General features: G+C 40.3%; 1 protein-coding gene across 1 annotated transcript in view; it reads left to right on the top strand.

The window, feature by feature from the left end:
• The window catches only part of Ttn (titin), a 274219-nt gene that overhangs the window by 97679 nt on the left and 156553 nt on the right, over positions 1 to 19987 (top strand). The window contains 26 exon segments of the mRNA XM_037204900.1: positions 189 to 476; positions 624 to 911; positions 1320 to 1610; positions 3264 to 3551; positions 4121 to 4213; positions 4316 to 4601; positions 5361 to 5544; positions 6082 to 6171; positions 6261 to 6528; positions 6638 to 6898; positions 8972 to 9181; positions 9377 to 9454; positions 9550 to 9576; positions 9968 to 10027; positions 10219 to 10302; positions 11966 to 12037; positions 12981 to 13025; positions 13888 to 14289; positions 14749 to 14808; positions 15210 to 15287; positions 15466 to 15543; positions 16123 to 16209; positions 16441 to 16521; positions 17676 to 17756; positions 18135 to 18221; positions 19753 to 19833. Coding sequence (XP_037060795.1) covers positions 189 to 476; positions 624 to 911; positions 1320 to 1610; positions 3264 to 3551; positions 4121 to 4213; positions 4316 to 4601; positions 5361 to 5544; positions 6082 to 6171; positions 6261 to 6528; positions 6638 to 6898; positions 8972 to 9181; positions 9377 to 9454; positions 9550 to 9576; positions 9968 to 10027; positions 10219 to 10302; positions 11966 to 12037; positions 12981 to 13025; positions 13888 to 14289; positions 14749 to 14808; positions 15210 to 15287; positions 15466 to 15543; positions 16123 to 16209; positions 16441 to 16521; positions 17676 to 17756; positions 18135 to 18221; positions 19753 to 19833 — 3948 coding nt within the window.

The following is a 19987-nucleotide window of genomic DNA, read 5'->3' as shown; positions in this document are numbered from 1 at the left end:
GTTTTGTGCTGTGCCTCTTACTGTACAAACTTCTCCAAAAACTCACATGCTCTTTTCCACCTCAAGTTCATTCAAGAGCTGTTCAGACTCCCTCAATATTTTAGGGAAATTCCTGTACATTTGCAGGATGGCTATAACTAAATTTGAAATGTGGGGCTGTGTTCATTGTTTTAATCCTATTCCTACAGAGCAAAAACTTCCACCATCCTTTTCTCGACAACTGAGAGATGTGCAAGAAACCATGGGATTGCCAGTGGTTTTTGAATGTGCCATAAATGGATCAGAGCCCATCTCCGTGGCTTGGTACAAAGATGGCAAGCCATTGAAAGATAGCCCCAATGTGCAAACATCATTTTTAGACAACATCGCCACTCTGAACATTTTTAAAACAGACCGGAGTCTTGCAGGCCAGTACTCTTGCACTGCTACAAATCCCATAGGCTCTGCTTCTTCTGGCGCCAAACTCATCCTCACAGGTTTGTGGATTTTTAGACGTATGTTTCCATAGTTGAAATTTTTGTAATCACATACAAAATTTCAAAGGAAACTTTGCTGTTTCTTCAAAGGGCATGGCCCAAGTCTGGAACCCGAAATGAAACCTTCTCCTTGTAATCTCTCCTTAGAGGGGAAGAATCCACCCTTCTTCGATATTCCTCTCGCTCCTGTGGATGCTGTGGTAGGAGAAAGTGCTGACTTGGAGTGCCATGTCACAGGAACGCAGCCCATCAAGGTCAGCTGGGCCAAGGACAACAGAGAGATACGAAGTGGCGGGAACTACCAGATCAGTTATCTGGAAAACAGTGCGCACCTGACCATTGTTAAAGTGGACAAGGGTGACTCTGGACAGTACACCTGCTACGCCGTGAATGAAGTGGGAAAAGACTCCTGCACAGCCCAACTTAATATAAAAGGTAGAGTTGATTCTGCACGGGGTCCAACAGAGGGCAGTCATTTGAAAGTATAACCTAACGGCTTTCACAGCACCAGGTTTATTATGATAGAGAGATTTGCATAAAGAGAAACTGATGTCATTTAGTCCTAAAAGTTGATATGCCCTCCTCAACCCTAAGACTGAGTCTTTCTCCATACAAATGTCTGGTTCTGTAATTGCCTGTGAATCATTTCCATCAGCCATCCTGTCAGAGAACAGCTGAGGATTAGCTATGGAGAGAAGAGTCGCTCAGGTGCATGAATTGCTATGCTGGATTTGACTAGTTTTCCCTGATACTTAACTAAAAACAGGACTTCCCCCTCTTGAAAGCCTCATGGTAATAACTTACGTCTATATTCATTTCAGTTATCCTTTTAATTTCTTACAGAGCGCCTAATCCCACCAAGTTTCACCAAAAAACTATCTGAGACCGTGGAAGAGACAGAAGGGAATTCATTCAAACTGGAAGGGCGCGTGGCAGGTTCCCAGCCTATAACTGTTGCTTGGTACAAAAATAATGTAGAGATCCATCCGACTTCCAACTGTGAGATCACATTCAAGAACAATGCGCTGTTGCTTCAAGTCAAGCGAGCAAGCATGGCCGATGCAGGCCTGTATACCTGCAAGGCGACCAACGACGCAGGCTCTGCCCTGTGCACATCCTCCATTGTCATCAAAGGTGAGTGTCGTCACAGCTCTGGCCCTTAGGTTTCTCTTCACACACTTCCACGTGTGTATCGTCTGAAGTCTGGGCTCAGGGGAGAGCCACAGACAAAAATGTGCGTTATTCAATAGACTCTCATCATTCCATATGTGTTTGCTAAAAACATATGACTCGTAATTTTATTACGGGACTCCACTTAATAAAGGGACTCAAATGTCAGATTCCTAAGTCATGTCCCCAAATTCTCTCAAGCAGCTAGAATTCAAAGCCTTCTTTGACGTGTGTGCACAAGTAACAGGTATTTTGAGGAAAAGCACTTGAAAATGTTTTAAACCTGTCACAGACTATTACATTGACCTTGCTGACTCCCAGCTACAATCAGAAACATTTCCTTTCGTTTGTGAAGAATCATTGTTTAGCATACATTACTCTTATCTTTTGGTCTAAAATTAAATAGTAACACCAGGCAAAATAGTAAAATTTGCTCAAAAACCAATATTTGGGTAGAATGTTATATATTATAAAAGATATACTTAAACTCAGGCTATTATTTTAAGAAAGGAAGAAGTTTGCATTATTTCAGATCCCCCTTATCTGATTTTCTAACTATAATGGCTTCAGCCAGATAATAAGTTTACAGACCCACATAATTATTGCACAAGCCAACTTTCTAGAAAAGTGTTGGATGGTTACCGCAGGGGAGCTGGCTGGCCACCTCAGAACGTACTGATGAACCACTATCATTAGTAGGCTACTATTGTGACTAGGTTAATATTGCAGTTGTCTTGGCTACAGATTCAGATTTTATCATTTATCTGATAAAACTGAAATGAATCTAGTTTCAGTCCATGTGCTAAAAAGAAAAGAGGTTTATTCTCATGATGCTTTGCCATTGAGTAGATACTTTCCACAGAAATCTGGGGCTTTTTTTCCGTAGAGGTTTATTGAAGTAGTAGAGACCAGAAGTGGCAATCATGAATGGAGCCTTATTATTTTATCTGGGGGTCTCGGAACTGTTGGACCTCTAGAGCTCTGACGGAACATGACGTCACACATGTCCATTGTGTCATGGAACTCAGACTCCTGTCTTGGTTTCAGTGAAACACTGAGCTTCCACTCTCAGTTCGGGGCTTGGGGTAACTTTCGCTGCATTTGAAAATCTAAAATGAACATCAGAGAAAATCTCGTTAAGGTTTGGGTGCATCCACGCCCCTGACGGGGGCTTTCCTCTGCACAAGTCAACGATCATGCTGCTCTACATGAGCAGCATTCCCTCAAGCCTTTAGGTTTTAGAGTTTGGCCAAAAATGCTGCTGCCTGTAGTTTTGAAAGAGTCAAAATCATGCCACACAGCAGAGACGTGGATGGCAGCGCCAGCATAGTATTTGTGGAGCTTCATCAGGACACAGATGCAGTTGGTGGTTTGTGGACAGCGTGGCAGCTGCTCTTTGCATGTTTTTAAATCTGCCCCCCCCTTCTTAACCCTACAAACATTAATAACTGCCTAAGAGGAACAAACTGTGTCTTATAATGCCATCCACGAGTGTCCACTGTCACCTGTTGGAGGGAAGCTGTTTTGCCCTTTTTTTTTTTAATTTCTTTCATGGAACATCATGTATCTTTCACTTTTTTTTCTGTCCTCCACTTGAAAATGCCTTTTCACTTCCAGAGCCTAAGAAGCCACCTGTGTTTGACCAGCAACTTGCCCCAGTGACAGCTAGCGAAGGGGATTTTGTCCAGCTCAGCTGCCATGTGCAGGGATCAGAGCCCATTCGAATCCAGTGGTTGAGAGCCAGCAGAGAGATAAAGCCTTCAGACAGATGCAGCTTCAGCTTTGCTAGCGGGACGGCTGTGCTGGAACTCAAGGAGACGGTTAAAGCGGATTCGGGAGATTACGTGTGCAAGGCTTCCAATGTGGCCGGCAGTGATACCTCCAAGTGCAAAGTGACCATTAAAGGTACAGATACCAAGAAAGTGTGCATTGAGACAGAAACTGCCCGTGGTGCGTAGCTAATGAGAAATGAGAATGGAATCAGATGAGTCACACACATCAGTTATTCGTCATTTGTCATCTCCAGCCCTCTTAGAGTGAAAGTGAAAGTATGCAGTGATTTAATGGAAACAGTGTCGATACGAAGTATTAAAAATTACCCAGAGTTCACCAGCCTATTTCTTGAAACTCTCACAGCATATCCACAAGGGTATATTCAGTGTAGTTCCCAAAATGATGCCATGCTGATGCAATGGGAAATAGCTTGATATCATAGCCCAGGGGAAATGTATGCAATAAAGTCTATAAATGCCAGATTGGATGCTGGTAATCCATTACAGCTCAACCTACTTTAGCTCTCACTGGAATGAAGGTCTATGAAACTGCTTTGTCACTTATAACTCACAGCTAGCGGGTCTTGGAGTGAATAGTATTTATGACACTCCCAAGCTCTTCAAGTTCGTTTTTACACACCAGAGTATTTATTACGATTTTCAAGTTCTTGTACTAGCAAAACATGGAAATTTGTGTTTCAGAAAAACCAGCGGCAGCCCCAGCAGCTAAGAAGGCAGCGGTGGATGGAAAACTCTTTTTTGTATCAGAGCCTCAGAGTATCCGAGTAGTGGAAAGTAAGTGTACAGCCTCATCCAGGGTATACTACTGATTTCATTTCAAAAGCACTAACTAGGCAAGATTCACTTTGGAATGAATTTGTTTTCTCCTTTCCTTAGAAACCACTGCCACATTTATTGCAAAAGTTGGAGGTGACCCAATCCCGAATGTTAAATGGACGAAAGGGAAGTGGAGGCAGCTGAACCAAGGAGGTCGCATTCTGATCCACCAGAAAGGCGACGAATCGAAGCTGGAGATCCGTGACACCACGAAAACTGACTCTGGGTTATACCGCTGTGTTGCCTTTAACAAACACGGTGAAATTGAAAGCAATGTCAACCTACAGGTGGACGAGAGGAAGAAGCAGGAGAAGATCGAAGGTGATCTTCGCGCGATGCTGAAAAAGTAAGTCCACTCAGGACTGTGGAGAGTACCTCTTCCTCACAAAGGGTCCCCAGGAGGCCAGGACCAGCTATTGCAACTCAGAGAACAACATGGCTGAGGAGTGAGTGAGCAGTTAGCCGGTCACATTTAAGTGGAATGCAGTGGGCTGGTGGGATTTGCTTCTGAATGATGCTGAGAAACAAAGAGTGAGATACATCCAAAAGCTTTTAAACAAAAGGAAATGGCCAAGTACTATGTGTCCAAATCTGGAAGGCTTGCTTTTATAAGTTTTTTTTTTGATGTTATAGTTTCCTAGATCAATTATTTTACACATTTCCATAATCAACAATAATTTCAATATAATTTGTGTTTCACCATAATTATTGAATTATCACATACCTTTCCTTTCCACAGTTCTTTTTCATAGCATGTAATATTTAAGTGAAGTTTTCACTTGATATTTCATATAACTATCATTAATTGAGCTCCTGATAACAAGGCTAATAACGGGCACGTGTCCATACTCTTTCCTTTCTTCAATTCACTGATCAGATTTCAACACTGTAACAACACTCCAGTCTTCATCCATCCCATCACCAAACTGACTTTTTTTTATTGTTTTGATCAACATGGTAAAATTAGCATTTCTTACTGAAGAACATTCAGCTATCATATAGTGAGGTAAAATACTGAGACTGAACATCTTTGAGTCATGACAGACAGTTCAAACTACTAAATGGAAGACACATGATTGACATTAACTTTTTTTTTTTTTTTCAGGACTCCAGCCCTAAAGAAAGGATCCGGAGAGGAGGAAGAAATTGACATCATGGAGCTTCTCAAAAATGTGGATCCTAAAGAATATGAGAAATATGCGCGCATGTATGGAATCACTGACTTCCGAGGCCTCCTTCAAGCCTTTGAGCTGCTGAAGCAGAGTCAAGAGGAGGAGACTCACAGGCTGGTATGTCCCTCGTTGCAGTTGCATCCTAAGAAACGATCCATAATTGAGACAGCAAACGCCTTTCTTATTAGCAGAATGCCTTGAATGCCTAGAACATTCCATTTCTAGGAAACAATTCACCATAACCTAGCTATAAACTGTATTATAACCTAACAAACAGCAAGAACGGAAGTCAGAGGGTTGGAGAGATGGCTCAGTGGTTAAGAACGCTGGCTGTTCTTCTGGGGGACCCAGGCTCAGTTCCCAGCACCCACATGGCAGCTCACAACTGTTTCCAACTCTGACTCCATGGGATCTGATGCCCTCTTCTGGCTTACACCCACACTTGAACGGTATACATACAGGCATGCCAGCAAAACACACATACACATGAAGGAAAAAATAAATCTTTTTTAGAAATACCAATACACATAAATAAAAATAAAAATTAAAAACCACCAATACACATAAAATTTTTTAAAATTTAAGGAATGTAAATCATAGTCATGCACCTGCTAATTCAAATTCTTGTTTCTAACGTTTTACTTTTCCCCTCAGGAAATTGAGGAGCTAGAGAAGTCAGAGAGAGATGAAAAGGAATTTGAGGAACTTGTGTCATTTATTCAGCAAAGGCTGACACAGACAGAGGTAACATGAACTGTGCTGATAGTAAGATGTACAAAATGATCACTGGGAATGATAAAGGAAGGATGACTAACACATGTTAATTCTTCTAGCCTGTCACCTTGATCAAGGATATTGAAAACCAGACAGTTCTGAAAGATAATGATGCTGTCTTTGAAATTGACATCAAGATTAATTATCCAGAAATCAAGCTCTCCTGGTACAAAGGGACTGAAAAACTGGAGCCCAGTGACAAATATGAAATAAGCATTGATGGTGACCGGCATACCCTCAGAGTCAAAAACTGTCAGCTTAAAGATCAGGGCAATTACAGGCTGGTGTGTGGTCCCCACATTGCTAGTGCCAAGCTGACTGTGATTGGTAAGTTAGAAACCATCTTAAAAGCCTTGTGAGATTGCTGTTGCACGTGATGCAGTCTGTGATCATGTGGTGCTGAGGCTGAGCAACATGTGTTCCTGTATCACACCAGAGCCTGCTTGGGAGCGGCATCTCCAGGACGTTACTTTGAAAGAAGGCCAGACTTGTACCATGACCTGTCAGTTTTCTGTGCCAAATGTGAAATCTGAGTGGTTCAGAAACGGCCGAATCCTTAAGCCCCAAGGCAGAGTAAAAACAGAAGTGGAACACAAGGTCCACAAACTGACCATCGCAGATGTTCGTGCAGAGGACCAGGGCCAGTACACCTGCAAGCACAAGGACCTGGAAACGTCAGCAGAGCTTAGAATTGAAGGTGGGTGAAAATCTGGGCAGAGTTACTGGCTGAGCACAGGGCACCAGCAAGTGTCCTTCGCCCTCGCCCCTGCAGTCTCCCCTTCAAATAATCTCAAAGGGGATTATTCATCCCCCCGCCAGATTTACACACTTGTCCTTATGACAAAATCCATACAATTCAAAAGGCAAATATTCAACCCTGCATTTCTTTTAGATAATAATCGGATTTTAATCTAGACTGACATTTGATTTTATTATTATTATTATTATTATTATTATTATTAAATTTTTTTTGGTTTTTCAAGACAGGGTTTCTCTATGTAGCTTTGCGCCTTTCCTGGAACTCACTTTAGAGACCAGGCTGGCCTCGAACTCACAGAGATCTGCCTGCCTCTGCCTCATTTGACTTTTTTTAATGGTTGTTTTCTTGTTAAAAGCTAAATTTTATAATTCTCTTACTGATAACTGTGGATCCGAGAGGACAGTATTGGAAACAGCAAGAAGTTGCAGATATAAATCTAAAGCATTGTGATTGGTAATTGCTACTTTGTTTGTGGGACTTATTTTGACTTTATGGGTATGAAATTTTATAGATAAAAGTAACAACATATGTGATAAGTAATGGCTTTTTTAAAAATAGCGATTTCACTTAAGAATTCTACTCCTACTTTCTGGCTCTCTGAAGTAAAATTTCTGACTTAAAGAGCAAGAATGCTTAATTTCTTCATAGTTAAGTTTTAGGCAGCTGACCTTGAACTACCCAGGAAAAGTTTGTACTGTGTCTCATTATTTGCACCATTTCAATTGTTAAAACAAAATTATATAAAACTAACTTTCTGAGGCATTTTGAGTTCCTGAATTATTTTACAATGAATATTAGTGCCTCATTTTAAAGTTTAAAAAAAGTTAAATAGCTTCACATTAGACTAAAGTTGAAAGTGTTTATCATTTTCTAAATAAGTGAATGTCTTAAATATATTCACCAATGACAAAGCTCACCAGAATATTATTTTCTGCAAGAGGCACATGATGCTGTCGTGTGTGCGGTCACAGATTTCCAGATAACATTCAGAGAGTCTGCCCGCTCCTGGCCATGCTGCCAAGAGCACATGCTGTCCCTGGGGGTTGGCGCCTTCATATTTACCTCTCTGTGCTCAAAAAGTGGGTTTCTGAACTCTAGCAAGTCCTCTGAAATTTAGAATTGCAAATTTCCTGTTGAATTTGAAATCATTCCCCAGGGAAATCTCTATAAAAGAGGAAATTCTAGATCCTAAATAACAAAAACTGATTTTCTCGAGGTAAGAAAAGGCTTCACAGAGGCATTGACTGCAGGATTGCTTATCTGTTCTCTGTTAGAAACTGTCTTATTGTGTGAACAGTTTTGAAATTTAATTTGACTTTGGGTTCAAATCTCCCTCCGGCATCTCCTTCATATGAATATTTTAAGGACTCTTGGGGATTTCCTTATACTCTCTATCAATCCTGTAGGAATGCCCTGAAGAATTGGAACAGTTTGATTACTAATACAAGAATGTGTCACTATTATTCTGAGCTTGCATTTGGGGTTTCCTATTATTTTATAAGCGAATAAAACTAGAAGGCAAGCATGGTCACACATACCTGTCATCCCAGACACTTGGGAGGCTGGACTGGGGCAGGAAGATGCCATATTTGAGGTCAGCCTGAGAATCTTAGCTAGACTTTGTCTCAAAAATAAATAAATAAATAAATAAATAAATAAATAAATAAATAAATAAATAAATAAAGTACTTGGGATGATATAGCAATTCTTTGGGAGGCCCCTGGTTCAAGGATAGTACCACAAAAATAGATGACAGATAGATAGATAGATAGATAGATAGATAGATAGATAGATAGATAGATAGATAGATAAGCTAATTTCACTGGGTTTGTTGGCACATGTTGTATACCCTATAGTTCCAGCACTTGGAAGATCAAGGCAGGAGCATACCAGTTTGGGCCACATAATGGAACCCCATCTCAACCACCAAGAACTTTTAAGTAAAGAAATCACAGTAACAGAGATTCCTGTCTATATAATCTAACGTTGAATCCCTTTGGATTTAAACAGCTGAACCAATCCAGTTTACAAAGCGCATACAGAACATTGTGGTGAGCGAGCATCAGTCTGCTACTTTTGAGTGTGAAGTGTCCTTTGATGATGCCATCGTGACCTGGTACAAAGGACCGACAGAGCTGACTGAGAGCCAGAAATACAACTTTAGGAATGACGGCCGCTGCCATTACATGACCATCCACAACGTGACCCCAGATGACGAAGGTAATTGTGTGGACACTTTGCCAGTGAATGTATAGTATAATCATCACCTTCACCTGTTTTTTGATAGTTCCACCCTTTAAGTCTGCTATGTGATGTACTTTTAAAACAAAGAGAAAATACAGGTATAAACAGGCACACTGTATTTAACTAAAGAAGTGTATTAGGAAACCAACATCCGATGATTGTTCTCTCCAGGCGTCTATTCAGTAATTGCCCGACTGGAGCCCCGAGGTGAGGCGAGAAGTACTGCAGAGCTTTACTTAACCACCAAAGGTGAGGGCAGGCCATGGGAACGCGCCACAGTCCTGAAGGCTAGCATTGTGCCCAGACTCCCCTACATACCAAAACACTCTCTTTTTCTTTTGCAGAAATAAAACTTGAGATGAAGCCTCCTGGTAAGTTTTTTTTCTTCTTCTTTGTTTAATCATTGCTTACAATAAGTTCAGTGTTGGTGTCGTTTTATAAAGACAGAAACCCAGTAAAAATACACAAAGTTACCATTTCTCTTTTCAGTAAAATGTTACTCAGTAATATAATTTCTCCAGCAAAGTGCAATGTTCCACTTTATGAATTTGGGAAAAGGGAGATAGGAAAGTTGCTAGTTCAAGCATCCAGAGAGAGTGACTACAGAATTAACAAGTTCTCACTGGCACTGAACTGTGTGCCATGAACGGTAGAACATGAATTATCACTGTGTCTGCACGCTGATGGTTGCTGTTGAGAGTACCCAAACAATGAGCATGTGTTATCAGCTCCCCAGTGCTTATCACTATGTGTTACTTCCAGATATTCCTGATTCCAGAGTGCCGATTCCAACCATGCCTATCAGAGCAGTTCCACCTGAAGGTAAGGCCCTACCCCTGCCATCTGGGCATAGAGCACTAAGATTCCACATCACTGCCTCCACTGTCCACTTAGAAACCAGAGCAAACGTGCAGTTACTATGATAGTTATTGATGTTGCTTGTTCCAATTAAGCCCAAGTTGATAAAATGAGACATCTCTTAAAACATGGTGCTGATATGTATATTTTCCCAGAAATCCCCCCTGCGGTTGCTCCTCCCATCCCACTTCTGCTGCCATTGCCCGAAGAGAAGAAGCCACCAGGAAAACGTATGGAAGGTATCACACTAACTAAAGTGGTAAAACTTAAGAATTCCACTGACTGTGAAAATGTGATTTCATATAGCTCGTGCGCCCTCTTGTGGTCAAGAGGCAGAACTGACTTCAAAATGCTATTCCTACTATATGGTTTGAAATTCTGAAAATTATCGGGTTAACTCAGACACTGTGCTTAGTTTTAACATATTGCAAGGAAATAACTTAGATGTTAATTAAAATTAAGTTTATTTCACATGCCCCTGACTACTATGCTTAACAACTAATATTATAGTAATGAAACTGGTTCGTTGGGCAGCTTATAGAAATACACCGTATTTGTTGAGAAGCAAGCTGAAAGTTGTGGTTTGTTTTCTCTTCAGTTATACTTTTAACTACTCTCTGTAAGTCACTATTTGTACAAAACATGGTTGAGAATATCTTTGACATACTTGATCGGGTCTTTTGTGGGAAGTGTATTTGTGTTTGTAAACTGGTAGACATCTGTGATCCCAGCTTGGCAGACAGGACGATCACCACAGGCAAAAGGCCCATAAGACAAGCCGGATGGAGCTACATACTAAGATCCTGTCTCCAAAGCCAAACAAAATAGAAGAGCCCTTCAATGTGGCTAGGAGTTGACCATCTCAAACGCTGAACACCTAAGGAGTTGTTGGGGACTATTTACACTCTGAAGCTAGGCAGCCCACACAAGTTGCCTGAGACTTCCTCGAGTTATAAATTTGAAGTTGCTTGGAGAATTAATTCTCTCAGCATAGCTATAAAAAAGCCTACTGGTCAAAGTTAGGTTTTCCCATAACCTTGGGTTACTATCACTATAATAACATAATGGGTGTGACATGTAAGTCTCCTAATGTCTGCCCTCTGCAACTGATATTGAGTGCTTGAGCTATTTCTCAGCCAGTTTCAAAGAAATTCAATATTTTTCATGCAATCTTGTGACTAATATACTTTCAATAAAAGAGAGAAACATGTTTGTAATTTATATGAGCATACTTGAATATCTATCATCTACTGGTGGTGGCACAGACAGGAACAATCAGAAATCATAAGTTAGATTCATGATGTCTTTGTGGTCAGAAGCAATAATTGCTGTTAAGAAATGATTTGTCCTTTAAATCGAAATGTCAACATGGCTGCTGGTATTCATTACAAAACCTAATACTTTAAATCATATTTAAAAAACCAAACGGTATGTTCCCTGTTTACAAGTCCTAGCAGCCATGGAGAATATGGTTAGGAACCATGATCAGAACGTATGACTAGCAAGCAGCATCCACACCCCATACGTATAACATGGGTTGGACTTGAATTCTACTATTCTGTTTTTGTTCTCCTGACAAATTTGGTCTCCACACCCAAGTGAAACACAGGAAAAACATACCTTCTCTATGCCTCATCTTCCACTAATACTACCTCTTTCCCATCACACAATCTTACAATCAGAGGACATACAAAACCACACTACATATTTTATCTACCTCCCTCCAAAAATCTTTTTTTTTTTTTTTTTTTTTTTTTTTTGCTTTCTAGTACAAGATTTTTCTGAAGCAAGTATCTGGCAATAAAGTTAATTTTATCTTGTTCTCACTGGCATCTGGAAAATAAAATTGAAATGTCCTTAAAACATTTACATTACTTATATCTGACCCCCCCTTCTTTTTAGTGACCCAAAAGTCTGTGAAGAAAGATACCAAAAAAGTTGTTGCAAAGCCCAAGGAAGAGGCACCACCACCAGGTATTATAATAAACTTTAAAAATCAAATAAAAAATTAGCCAAAAAGTGAGTTTTAAGGTTTTCTTGGTAGATAAATACAAGTGCAGGAAATGGGAAGGGCAAGAATCGGAGTCACAAGGTGGTGGTAAATCTCCCCTCATCTCTCTCATCCTCTTTGACGACTCTCCCTGGGGCCACGCCTCCTCTGGCGCGGAGAATGAATGCTTGCTATCTACAACGGATGGTTTGAAGGAGACCTTCCCCTCTAGTCCCAGGGCAGCTCTTGACCAAGTCCTCCCAGCAGGAGTTCAGGGGTTCAGGAGTTCAGGACATCAGTGTCACGTGATGCTGGTGTAGCCCAGCTCAGGACCCTTCACTGCTTTTCCTTATCTTAGCATTTGAAGGAAGAAAAGCATCTTTAGAGGAAATGTAATACATCTTGCAAGGTTGATGGAAGACATTTACATGACCAATGTATTTAAAAAAAAAAAAAAGTAATTCTAACCCTCTTCATGAACATGGAATGCTCAGCAGCCTCCTGCCCAGAGCCAAACCCAGGAGCACAGGCACCATCCTCCACATAGGCTTTCCTGAGTGGTCACTTGGAAAGTATGGGTGTTTGGTGAATTTTATAATTAATAACTGGAAAAAGCAAAAGCGTGGGTTTTAAGCACTAGACACACTATACATTCCTTCGCTATTTCTTCTACATTTGAATTCTTTAAAACCGGCCTAAACTGGAATGAAGTACCTGCCAGCCTCTGAGCATTTTGTTAACCTGACCTGACATAGCCACGTGCATTAGCATGGACATGATGGGGGTTCCATGATGCGCCTGTCGGGGTGCTGCATTAGTAATAGCTCATTATGCAAATGACCACAATAACACTCTAAATTAGTAGACATTAAACAATACATAGTCCCAAAATAAACATTCACTCTCTGTCTTTTGAAGTGCCAAAAGTTGCCAAGAAGCCCCCGCCTCCTACTCCCATGATTCCAGCAAAAGGCAAGTAAAAAGGAATTATTAAGCATTTGATTATTTACTCTTGAATTTTGCATGGATCCTCTTATTTTTTAATATTAAGCTTCCTGGTTGTTGCAAAAGTTTCAAGTCCTCTCTGCCTTTGTGAAGAGTGCTGGAAACAGTGGCTATTCCTCACCTCTGCAGCCACGGAGGGGGCGGGGCCAGGGGCGGGGCCAGGGCAGGGGTGGCGCCACAGTGCCAGATGGAAAGGAAAGAGCCCTCTCTAAATTTTACTTTGTAATCCACACAAGTATTAAGGGTTTATAAATAATGCTGACCTCAAGGACATTTTAAAATCTGTTATATAAAAAATTGGAATTGCTTTGACTACCTAATTTTTCACTTGTCATTATTCAACTGACTAGTGAGTCATAAAAAAGAAAGAAAGAAAGAAAAGTAGGTTCCAAAAGAAATGCTTTCACAGAAAGAGAGAACTAAAGATTAACTGCAGAAACATTTCCTCCGGATTCTATGACGCTGTTAATGTTATCAAGGCTTAAGTGTCCCGTGAGAAGTTACTAGAATCTCTCCAAACCGGAGTTCACATAGACCAATGGAAGGGGTATCAATTTGAAGTCATCTGTTGAATCCATACTTTTGACACTAGAAGAAAATCCTCACATCAAGGGTGAAGAGCATCCTGATATTGTCACGTTGCCTGGTTAATAAAACAGAATCCATAGAAATCAAACCATAAGAGATTATCAGTTGAATACCACAGCATCTGAAGTGCTTGATACTGAATGGCTGTGGATTTCCCTTGAATGAAGCCTTTCCATGGATGTAATTAATATGATTTTCCCCTCCTCCTCCCCACCCCACCCCCATTCTTTTCATTTTTCAGCTTCTGAAATTATTGATGTGTCCTCCAAGGCTGAAGAAGTAAAAATAACAACTATCACTAGGAAGAAAGAGATTCACAAAGAAAAAGAGGCTGTGTATGAGAGTAAGCAAGCAGTCTTTGAGAAGAGAGTTCACATAGAGCCTTGGGATGAGCCCTATGAGGAACTGGAGACAGAGCCATACACGGAGCCATACGAGGAGCCCTATTATGAAGAGCCAGACGAAGACTATGAAGAGATCAAGGTGGAAGCTAAAAAGGAGGTCCACGAGGAATGGGAGGAAGACTTCGAAGAAGGGCAAGAATACTACGAGAGGGAAGAGGGCTATGACGAAGGGGAGGAGGAGTGGGAAGAGACTTACCAAGAGAGAGAAGTCATTCAAGTTCAGAAGGAGGTTCATGAAGGTACGCACGCACTGCGTGGCTTTTCTTCTTCTCTTCCCCATTTTCACTCAGTTCCTTCTACTTCCGATGCTATCACCTGGTTTACAATGAACATGACTGAAAAAAAATGATCATTGTAGTTTCTCCAAGCTTATGGCCCTTGCATTATTTGGTCTGTAGAATAGTCCTTATCTTCCGCTATAATTAAGCGCTCATGTTGCAGGTGAAACCATTTAATCCTAGGACTAAGGCTACATCTCAGTTGCTGTTTTCTAATTGAGAAGCTCAAAGTTCACTGCATTGTCACTTAATTCAGTTTTGAAACTCTGCAGGAGAGTTATATTAGTCATATGCTCCCCAACCTGACAGATTCTTTACAGGATGATAAACTATTCTTCGCTTTTTAACGTTTGCAACAAACACGGCTATTAGAATTGACTGATTTGAGCATCCTGGCTTGTCTTGTGTTTTTTATTAAAGAATTACATGAGAAGAAAATCCCAGTCAAAGTGCCTGAAAAGAAAGCACCACCTCCCAAAGGTATGCAATTAGAATCACTAAACAAATCAGAGTTTTCCTGTCATTATCATGGCTTGTTTGGCGAGGCTGTCTAAATAAACAGCTGAATCCAATAGGCACAACTTCTTCTCTAAGCTTTACTGTACCTATGAACTTTCTCTGGAGAATTTATATCTACTTGAAATATTAAAAATATTAAGATAAGAGAGTGTTACAGTAAATTTAAAATAAATATAAACACTCCCAAGACCTTGTGCTTACAGTTAAGAACACCAAACCTACCTGTCTTTAAAAATATTATATATATTTGCATACATATATACATATATATATGTGTATATAAAGAGCAAGAGAGAATTTTGATAAATATTTAGAATTTAGTAAATTCTAAAAGTACTGCAATTTCTTTAAAATATTTGCAGTTGTAAAGAAGCCAGTAGTTGAAAAAATTGAAAAGACTTCTCGAAGAATGGAGGAAGAAAGAGTTCAAGTCACCAAAGGTATAGATACCGTTTATAGAATGTTCTAGTAACATGTACATAAGTCATCTGCTCTCTGATATAACTTATAATAATGCTCATGCATTATTTATATAGTTATCTAAATGGAGATATTTTTAAAATTTGGGGCTAAGAAATATCCTTCACAATACAAATATATCTGTACATATTTTTAAAGTACCCGAAGTTTCCAAGAAGATCATTCCACAGAAACCTTCCCGGACTCCGGTGCAGGAAGAAATAATTGAAGTGAAAGGTATACATCTTTATTTAAGCTACAAGCTCCAATTATTGTAATTTATGCATATGGATATCCGAACATACATTGCTAAATAATTCAAAAGCACCATGAAAATTGCCCATTTTAAGAGCACACATTTTATATTGGGTTATACCTATGTATAATTCAATAACTCTTATTTTTGCCTTTAGTCTTGCTTAGAAATTACTTCTTTTATTTAAGGAAGGTTTTGTGTTTAATGAGTAATCTTCTAACTTTATCATGCAGTGTATTGCATTGCATATAATATTTCCCATCCTCTAATTTTTATGAATTGATCCTAATAGATTTGGGAAAGTAGTGTGTTGTGTGTGAAGAAGTTATGTCTATTTGATTCTCATTTAATAGTACTTGATACAAGACTGCATGAGTTGTTGGACCAAACAGGTCAAAACATGATTTGTTTTCTTCTTAAAACCGAATTTGTTCATAATCTACCACACTAACCCACTCAATCGGTCTTGAAAGATTTATGTATAGTGTGCCATCTATGTGTCTCATCGGATGTCCCGTCCCAGAAAACGAAATACTGACATGGCAATGCTCTTTTTAAAGTACCAGCTGTGCACACGAAGAAGATGGTTATCTCTGAAGAAAAGATGTTCTTTGCTTCTCACACAGAGGAGGAGGTGTCCGTCACAGGTATATGGCAGCTTGGAACTTGAGATCTCAAGACGCAGAGTTTTAGATAGCCTTTTTATCCCTTCTTGCCTAATGTGTGAGGCTGTGGGCATTTCTTTCTCCTTGCATTTCCCTGTCATCTTTCTCCTTTCATGTCTGTCAGCTTTAATCTCTTGTCTTGGTATTCTTAGTAAATTACAATCGCCATCCACAACATGATCAATCAGTAATTAACGTGTGTTTTTTTTAAAGTCCCCGAGGTACAAAAGAAAACTGTCACTGAAGAGAAAATTCATGTCGCGGTTTCCAAAAAGATTGAACCACCACCCAAAGGTATCAATAATTCATTCTAAGTTTAAAATGTTTTCAGGCAAAACTCACAGTCAGCATCTAACTACACTGATGTAGTGTCAGAATTAGTCACACAATTGACAGACCTAGAGTCTCTGTGGACAGAGAGGTCACCGGAGGAGGAAGTGGAAAGACCACAGTAAAGGACAGGCATGAAACGCACAAGTCCATTCTTGTCTCTGGACGCTTACAATCCAGTGACCTTTGTATTTGGACATAAGATGTGATGAACACCCCCCCCCCCCGATGCTACCAGCTCACCAAAGCCTTGTTTCAAATGTGAAGAATCTTCTCAGTTAGGAGTTTAATATACCAGAAGTATTAAAAACTAAGTTTTGTAAATTTACAATTTAATTTAATTATATTAGAAATTCTTTAATACTCAAAACACACAACTTCTTTTTCTGCATTTACCACTCTCTGTGTTTCTGTGGTGGTTGGCATCTGCTGTTTATGCAAGAAGAATGGAGGCCTACTGGCCAACTCTTCCCAACTCAGAACTGGAGACTATCAGTTACAACAGTAGCCAGGGTATTGGTGTTTACCCCACCACTGAAATCAAAGGATACAGTAACCACAGGGCAAGGTAGTGAAATCCCAGCACTCAGCTAGAGCTACATAGTAAGACCCTGTATGGAGGAAGGAAGGAGGGAGGGAAGAAGGGAGGGAGGGAGGGAGGGAAAGAGGGAAGGTAGGAAGGGAAGAAGGAAGGGAGGGAGGGAGGAAGGAAGGAAGGAAGGAAGGAAGGAAGGAAGGAAGGAAGGAAGGAAGGAAGGGAGAAGGGAAATACTCTAGACTTTACACCAAGGTTCCATCCTCTTCCCCAAGCCAAATTTAATATATAAAAAATATTTAATATCACCTAATGCAATTGTTCTCATGCAACTGACTTTAAAAGAAGCAAGAATTCTTCCATCTATTTCTGAGAAAGTAGAAACTCCTGCCATTAAAAGTGACAAATAAGTTGTCCCTTTTCTACCAAGCCATTCAGCTGTCTCCACATATCTCAGTTTCTAAACCATAGTCTCTTGCATCCAGCTGGCATAAAGGGGGAATATCTACTCTTGACTCCTATATAAGAACGTACATCTTGTCAAGATGAGCAGTTTCTCACACATAGTACATTTCTCTTAAAGTCCCTGAACCACCTAAAAAGCCAGTTCCAGAAGTTGTTCCTGTTCCCATTCCTAAGAAGGTGGAACCCCCAGCACCCAAAGGTAGAATAACATTTCTTGGGTTCTGTCTTCTTGGGTCTTTTGTGTGGGGAACCTGTGCATTAACCAAATGTTGTCAGTAAACCATCTCTCATATACTTATTTCTCTTTCCACTGTTTTGATTAATTTGTGGTAACACATGTTAATAACAGTTCCAGATGCCAGACCATCCTCAGTGGGTATTTGTCTGCCTCCCGTCATATATGTGATGTCTACCTGGTGTTGGTGTACTAAACCTCCCATCCTGCCACAAGTAGAGCGTACTAAAGTACTTTCTAATTCTTAAGCTCTTAATGAGGCTTTATGTTCTACTATAATCTTTAATGTCTCAGAAGGAGACTGTAGCATTCGACACCGTTTCAACAATGTTATCTTTAAAGTTCCTGAGGCTCCCAAGAAACCTGTGCCAGAGGAGAAAAAGCCAGTTCCTATTCCCAAGAAGAAAGAGCCAGCTGCTCCTCCAAAAGGTATGCAGAACTGCCCATGGAGACAGCCATCGCCCCAGGGGCCAGCACTGCTCTGCATAGGCTTCATCTGTACCACATTGTCCTCGACTCTTGTCTCTTTGGCACGGTCCTCGTGTTTCAAACACGTGTCACCTTTGGGGATAGACTCTTGTTATGTATTATTTATGATTCTAAACATTCCTAAGGCAGTGGCAAAAAAAGTAGCTATGTCAAACTGCTACCTTAAATGTTTAATATCGCCCTGAAGGAGGATTTGTGAAATATCTTCTATGGACATGTTTATAGAACAAAGCACCTATCTGTCTTTCACTCTCGCATGTGACTTCTTCATTAAGACATTGTTGTGTGTTGGTTATGAGGTGACTGCGGGGAGGCAGTGCCGACTGGAGGGGCTTGGTAGAAGTGAGTGTCACCTAGATACAGAGGAACCCAGGGTTGGACGGCTGTTCTGCCTTAAAGCCCATGATGGCGAATCTGCAGTAGGGCAGAGTTTAGACACTTATTTTCCCTGTATGTCTTAAAATCAATCAAACATACTGTAAACATTTGGGAGTACATTCTAAATGACAGAAGTTCTTACAGAAAAACACCTGTGCATACATACACACCATTTTGTGACATAGAGGTCTCCGAAGCCATTGGCGCTCTGCCCTACTGAAAGACCTGTTCCAGAGGGTGTCCTGTGTGTAGATTATACTTTAGGCAACCAGAAACAGAAACTCAGAATGCGGTCAGCAGTGGGAAGTTGCATGGATAAGAGTGTTCTACAGCACTGTAGTTGTCGTTCAAAAGGTCGCAAAGTGTCGTGATTTATCCCCTTTTCAAAACAAAGTATAAAGAGCCTTTTTTTTCTATATGGTCTACATTATTAGTATAATCACTGACTGATTTATTTTCATCAAATCACACCAATGGGGGTAAAGAGAAAACTAAGTCGCTAAAATGCTGGCCTTGACTGTGTTCAACACTCAGAACTCATGTACCTATATTTAATTAAAAATAAAAAAGCCATGGTGGGACACTCGTATAGTCACAGAATTAGGGAATTGGGGGAGTAGAGACAATTGGCGTTCCCTGGGGCTCACTACTCAGTGAGTCTCTAGCCTACTTGGCAAGGTCTTAGCAAGTGAGGGACCCTGCCTTAAAGAAATAAATGAGTGCACAGAACCCAAGAAATAACACCCAAGGTTATTCCTACCCTCCCAAAACACACACATACATATCTATAAACACATGAACACATACACACACACACACATACACAAACACACACAAACACACACACACCATACTAACATAAAAGAATGAATTCTATACACATTTCTGTTACATCACACATTTTCATCATTTAAATGCTTCTGAAACATTGTATGTTGCAGTTACTATATCGTGACTTTGAAATGGGATCTTTCTGCATTGTACCAGTGCAGTCTATAACATTAATGTGCTGTGTGTTGCATTGGGGACGTGCCAGTATCCATTTATAGAAATGAAACATGCCGGCACTGACCTGCTATTTTAAAATTTTAAGTCCCAGAGGCTCCAAAGAAACCTGCTCCTGAAGAAAAGATTCCTGTTCCTGTGACAAAGAAGGAAGCCCCTCCAGCTAAAGGTAGGGTGGATTGCCTAGAGAGCAAGCCCCATTTTTATGTCTTGAGTGCAAAACAGTTTATGTTATCTGTTAACTGTTAACTGAGTTTGTTTGATTCAAAGTGGATGTTTTATGGTCAGTGACAATGCCACAAAAGTGTCTGTCTACCTGTCTA

The sequence above is a fragment of the Peromyscus leucopus genome, chromosome 4 (genome assembly GCF_004664715.2).
Source record: "Peromyscus leucopus breed LL Stock chromosome 4, UCI_PerLeu_2.1, whole genome shotgun sequence".
NCBI lineage: Eukaryota > Metazoa > Chordata > Mammalia > Rodentia > Cricetidae > Peromyscus > Peromyscus leucopus.
This window is presented reverse-complemented; position numbering and strand designations above follow the sequence as displayed.